The sequence below is a fragment of the Cyprinodon tularosa genome, unplaced genomic scaffold (genome assembly GCF_016077235.1).
Source record: "Cyprinodon tularosa strain WSP-4 unplaced genomic scaffold, ASM1607723v1 ctg1282, whole genome shotgun sequence".
Classification (NCBI taxonomy): Eukaryota; Metazoa; Chordata; class Actinopteri; order Cyprinodontiformes; family Cyprinodontidae; genus Cyprinodon; species Cyprinodon tularosa.
The window spans coordinates 20,408-26,196 of NW_024038095.1; the positions used below are offsets into that span (position 1 = coordinate 20,408).

At 35.5% G+C, this 5,789-nt stretch overlaps 1 protein-coding gene across 1 annotated transcript; it reads left to right on the forward strand.

Moving 5' to 3' along the window:
- The first annotated feature begins 511 nt into the window (after nt 1-511).
- Nucleotides 512-4,711, forward strand: LOC119777856 (C-type mannose receptor 2-like). Its single transcript, XM_038276863.1, has 4 exons — nt 512-545; nt 646-897; nt 1,245-1,574; nt 4,190-4,711. Exons 1-4 carry the CDS (start codon nt 512-514, stop codon nt 4,534-4,536), a joined length of 963 nt encoding a protein of 320 aa, XP_038132791.1. The 3' UTR covers nt 4,537-4,711.
- The last annotated feature ends 1,078 nt before the right edge of the window (nt 4,712-5,789 follow it).

Consider the following 5,789-nt stretch of genomic DNA (forward strand, 5'->3'; position numbering starts at 1 on the left):
AAAATAGCCTCCATTGGTGTTTCGGTTTCTCTTCACACAATGTGCCATTTCAACCAGGTTATTAATGCAAATTAAGTACACATCCAAAGAGAATTTGTTTTTTTTATTAAATATTCAGATGCAGTTCCTGAGGCATAAAACAGATGTGTTTGAAACAGGAGTAAACATTTCCTGAGAAGTTTCTTCAGCGGAACATTGAGATTAAACTGGTTCAAAATCTGAGGGAGAAAATAAACCCAGAAGTAAGTTTCTGCTTTTTCGAGATAGAGGTCTTGTATTTTCTTTCTTTTTTATCTAGGGATTATTAATCCTAATTTTAATGTATTCTACTGTTTTCAGACCATATTAACATGTTTGCTTTATCTTTTTTTACTTTTAACTACGAGAGGGGATTAGGCTTCAATATATGTTTTTATATGTTTACACAAAAATGTAAAAACTATCATTATTCCAACAGAGAAAAACATTTTACACCAAAAATACCGATAGAAGAATCCACATATGAGGAACAATGCAGTGGGAGCTATTTCTGCTTACTTTGTTCGGTAAGAAACTTTAGATTAATGCTGCAGTCGATCATTTTGGCTAAAATCACAGGCCATTATAGATGGTAATTACATTTCTATGTATTTGTTGTTTTTTCAGCTCAGCCAAGTTTGATCGTCTGTCACCTCTATGAGTATCACTGCATTAATGAGGAAAAAAACTGGACTGAAGCTCAGCAGTACTGCAAAGAGAAACACACTGACCTGGCCACAGTGTCTAACATGGCAGACATGAAGAGACTCCTCAATAACTCAGCAGGAAACATGACAGAAGCTTGGATTGGTCTGTATGATCAGACAGATGGTATCAGAACATGGTACTGGTCACTGCCTGGAGTGGAGTTCAATGAAAGTGAGACAAACTGGAACCAAGGAGAACCAAATGATGTGAATACTGAGAACTGTGTTGGCACAGTAAAAAATAAACCTAAATGGAATGACATATCTTGTGACAAACAATTGTATTTTCTCTGCTATGATGGTGCGTATGAAAAGCTTTTTTACTAAACTATAAGCTTTAAAAACATATCTTTCACTCCAAGAAATATCTTTAGGATTATATTGATCAGAATTTATTTCCACACTATAAAATTTGATTTTCTCTCTGCTGACACAGACAGAACTTCTAACATTTATAATTTAAACTTCCCCTTGCTGATTCATAGAGTTCTTCATTCTGATATATTTATTATTTCACAGAAAGTAAAACAACAGAGAAATTCTACCTAATTAAAGAAAAGAAGACCTGGCTGGAAGCTCAGAGTTACTGCAGAGAGAAACACAAAGACCTGATCAGTGGAATGAAGCAGCTGGAGGATTTTCTACCTGTAGATGAAAATGTGTTTATTGGTCTGTACAGAGACACCTGGAAGTGGTCAGATGGAAGCAGCTTTTCTTTCAGACACTGGAACCTTCAGTTTGATGATGAGAATTACAACAGTGGTCAATGTGCCATGACTGTGTTTGATGATGGAGGCAGATGGAAGAATGACAACTGTTCCATCAGAAAACCCTTCATCTGTTATGATGGTGAGTTTTCTGACAATTCTAAAAAAACTTTAAATGATTGAGGCCCGTCTTTCCATTTAAACAGCTTAAAAGAATATTTAATTCTTCTTTGAAAGCAAAAAAAAAAAAAATTCTCCTTCAAAGACACAGAGGGCCGGATTTATCAAGATCCAATTTTGCGTGCAGTAATTTGCGCTCGCAAACTGGAATTTTGCGCGAGGGGCTGAACCATGGTTTGCGGGTGATTTAACAAGAGTGATTACGTAACTAGTGGCAGGTGCAAAACTGTTGGAGACACCCTATTTAAATGATGGTTTGCGCGTTTTGTGGTTTGCGGCAAAGTAGTTTGTAGTTTGTACAAACTAGTGCATTAAGAAATTTAAAACTTACAGTGATCCCCAAAAAAAAAAAAATAAATAAATAATATATATATATATATATATATATATATATATATATATATATATATATATATATATATATATATATATATATATATATATATATATATATATATATATATATATATATATATATATATATATATATATATATATAAAGAAAAAACTTCGGCAACCCTTATTCCCTAAGGTGGTGTGTGGCTGAATTTCTACTTCACTGCTGTAAAAAAAAAAAAAAAAACAAACAAAAAAAACAAGTGTTTTGTATTGGCCTGTAGAAAAATGCACATACCAAATGGCTCACAAGAAGTGACTGTGAATGACATTACTGTGCGTACGCATACCCGCAGCATTGGCACGTTGCTCCACAGGCACAGGGGGAGAACTCCGACCCCGTCGGACAGCACTTCTGAAAAAACGAGATTGGGAGATCCCAGCTCTCGCTGCAACCGTACGCTGGAATGACCCAGATGCAAAAAAGTGCAACGTTGCAAGGAGTTTTGTGATATCCGGTATTGCGTGGGTCCTCCATGTGCCTGGCTCCAATTCCATTCTGAGTTCCCCCAACAGCTCCAAAATGGCAATGCTGGATAAACGATATGTTTTGATGATCGTTTCCTCATTCATTGCAAAAATATTCACACGGAGTGAAAAAATGCGTTCTCTGCGTCTCCTTGCTTCATTTCGATGTCTCCTTCTTGCGACAATAACCGCTGCCATGTGTGCGCAATTACGCATACAGACCATTTGCACCTTCTTTTGAAACGTGTTAAATATAGAGTCAGATACCGTTAGCAAAATTGTTTTTAGGTTTAATAAATCACTTTGCGAGTGCTAAATTAATATATTTACATGTTCTCCTCCCACAAGACGCACTTTAGCGTGTAAACGCCCCATATTGCATATTCATTGCAGAAAAAGTACTAAATGGATAAGAGGTGCTATTTAGCACACTTTAAAGACCAAATCCTTTTAGCACGCTTTTGATTGATCAGTTTGTACATTTTTTAGCGTGCGGAGTGAAATAGCTCATGTTTTTATAAACGCAAACCTTTGATAGATCCGGCCCTGAGTGTTCAGCTGCCATCTTACTGTTAATATTTCTGCTTATTGCTGGAAAATCTTTAAAAAATGTTTCTGTTGAAATATGACAAAATTAAGGATATTTTGGGTCAAATGATGGTCTGCTGTTTCCATCTAGAGCTGAGGTCTTTAACAGGCGATCTGCGGCCCCTATGGGGGCCATGGAGGTACAGTACTGCATGGGGATCCCAAGTTTTGGTTGATTAGACTTTTTTTTATATTCTCCCTGCAATTTTTTCCCACTAATTGAAATGACTTTAAATACACATTAACATAAATTCAACACACTGTAGTAAACAGATAAATGGAGGCAGAAGATGTCTTTCAGTCATCAATGCACACATTCAGAGACACACAGGAGCTCTTTCAAGCTGGACACTGTTTCATTCACAACACCTGTCTCAACCAGGAATCAGGATCAGAAATACTTTAATAATCCCGTTACATGACTCCATCTGTAATAGAGTGACTATAGGATCAGTTTGATATAACACGATTTCATATAGTATTTATAATTAGGGGGTCCCCGCTCCATCTAGCCATCAGTTTGGGGGTCCTTTCCTGGAAAACGTTGAAGACCCCTGATCTATAGCGTTCATGTATTTAAATGAATAGTATTGAATTCACAGCCTTCTGATTCATCATTACAGGGTATATTATTTTGCTGAATGTGAAACTATTTTTGCCTTTCATCCCCTTTTTTCATAACCAGGGATCAACTGACCATTGTGGAATGAAATTTTAATGTTCTGAAAGTTTCTTAAAGTGATCAGATAATAATTATCTAAAATAATGAATCTTCCATGATGTACTAAGCTAATTTTCCTCTGTGGACACAGACACATCACTTTCAGTGTTTAAAGCCATTTTTAGATAATTGCTGGTAGCTGAGTAACAGTGGAACATGGTGTGTAGAAAACATGGTGTGTGTGAGCTGTGGTCCTCATGCTGCTGAATATTTTGACAAGTCTGAATAATCTGTGGCAGCCTGGGTTATAAGGTGATATAGTGTGTGTTATCCAGATGGTACAGGAAATATAAAGTCAAGATAATATAACCAAAAACTAGAGATATTTATTTTGTTTTCAATAGAGTTTATGCATTTAACAAATACATTTATGAGATTATCTGTTCATTATTTCTTTCTTTCAGATAAAGTGATCTTGATTAAAGAAAATAAAACCTGGGAGGATGCCTTATACTACTGCAGAGATCACTACCATGACCTGGTCACCATCACCAACCTGGATGAGCAGAGATGGATCCAGGAGAAAGCCAAGAAGGCCTCGACTGATCATGTCTGGATGGGACTGCGCTACGCCTGCACTCTAGATTTGTGGTTCTGGGTTAATGACAAAGTGGTCAGGTATAAGAACTGGGCCTCAGGGGAACCAGTGGATGACTGTGACATGTCTGGAGCCATGGAGACAGGAGGAGGACATAGGTGGAAAAAAATGAATGATCTAAAGGAGTTTAATTTCCTCTGTTCAAAGCCCTGAAGCTCATCATATTATCTGATAAAGTTCTTGTTATTCATATGATAATTTCTTCACTTCTTTAGGATGTATTCCTTCTTTTTCACTACCAAATCTAATTTCTGCATCTCAGAACTAGATTATTTATTTAGAAGTACTTTTTACTGTTGCTATTTTTGTTTCTAAGTTTCCAAGGCCTCTATCACATATATTGAACTTATTAAGAGAATAAAATGTGATATATTTTCTTCTATTTACTAATATATTTAATTATTTTTAAAACTAATGAAGTAATATTCTATTCTATCCTAAGTCTTATATAAGAAAAAGATTATTTTATTTTAAAGTTACTTTAATCTCCAATCATTTTATTGATATTTAAGGATGCATTTTTCTCCATTTAATAGGATTTTATTGAATAAATTGACAAATTAAAACTAAAACTTCAAATTGTGGATTGTGACACTGACTGTGTTGTTCAGATAATCCTACAGGGCTGCTTCTAGCATTTTGGGGCCCTAAGCTCTAATGCTCTGTATTTATGATGGAGGGGTTACAGACATGTGTGGACCTATAAACTGTGATGAGTTCTATCAGGTTAAACCTTCAAAATCTAAGGACTGCTATCTGTGAGTTTTTTGCATTTTTTTATTTTACTCTACTTAATCATTTCAAAATGGAATGGCTGTGTGTCTGAAAAATTGTGACTAAATTATTAAGAGAATTGTAAGATGATTCTTTTTTGGTGTTTACTTCAAAGCCTAACAGTCCATAACTAAGAAATTAAATTTTATTGTTTTGCTATTTAAGTACTGAAATGTGTGTTTTACACACAGCATGTGGCCTAGAAAGCCAAAAGGTTAAATATAGCACTGATGGATTTCCATGAGCAGAAACTAACAACAGCTCTGTTAAAGCAGGATGGGGGAAATTAAGAGAAAGAAAGAGTTTAGTCTGATTCTGTTTTTCTATCAAACTGAGTTTAAATGATAAAATATATAAGAGACATAATACACACAGTCAGCTCTAGAGCTCAGACAGGCCTGTAACGGTGTGAGGGACCAAACTTGAATAAGGACAAAAGGTGTAAAAAAAATAAAAAAAACCTTTATCATCAACTTTTTATTTAATAATGTCAAAAATAACTAACAGAGGTTCAGAGGCAATAAAAATAGCAATTGTAGAGGAATTGCAGCAGAAAGCAGCTGTGGTCACATCTTCTCCAGCTGTGCTGTGGTCAGTCAGTGATCAAATGAGATGTGCAGCAGCAGAAGCAG

Excerpts from the sequence above, each read along its gene's own strand:
- LOC119777856 (XM_038276863.1), top strand. The coding sequence starts at position 512 with ATGCAGTGGGAGCTATTTCTGCTTACTTTGTTCG. Across the intron at positions 898-1,244 it reads TGGAGTGGAGTTCAATGAAA|AAAGTAAAACAACAGAGAAA; the intron begins GTGAGACAAACT and ends ATTATTTCACAG. Across the intron at positions 1,575-4,189 it reads ACCCTTCATCTGTTATGATG|ATAAAGTGATCTTGATTAAA; the intron begins GTGAGTTTTCTG and ends TCTTTCTTTCAG.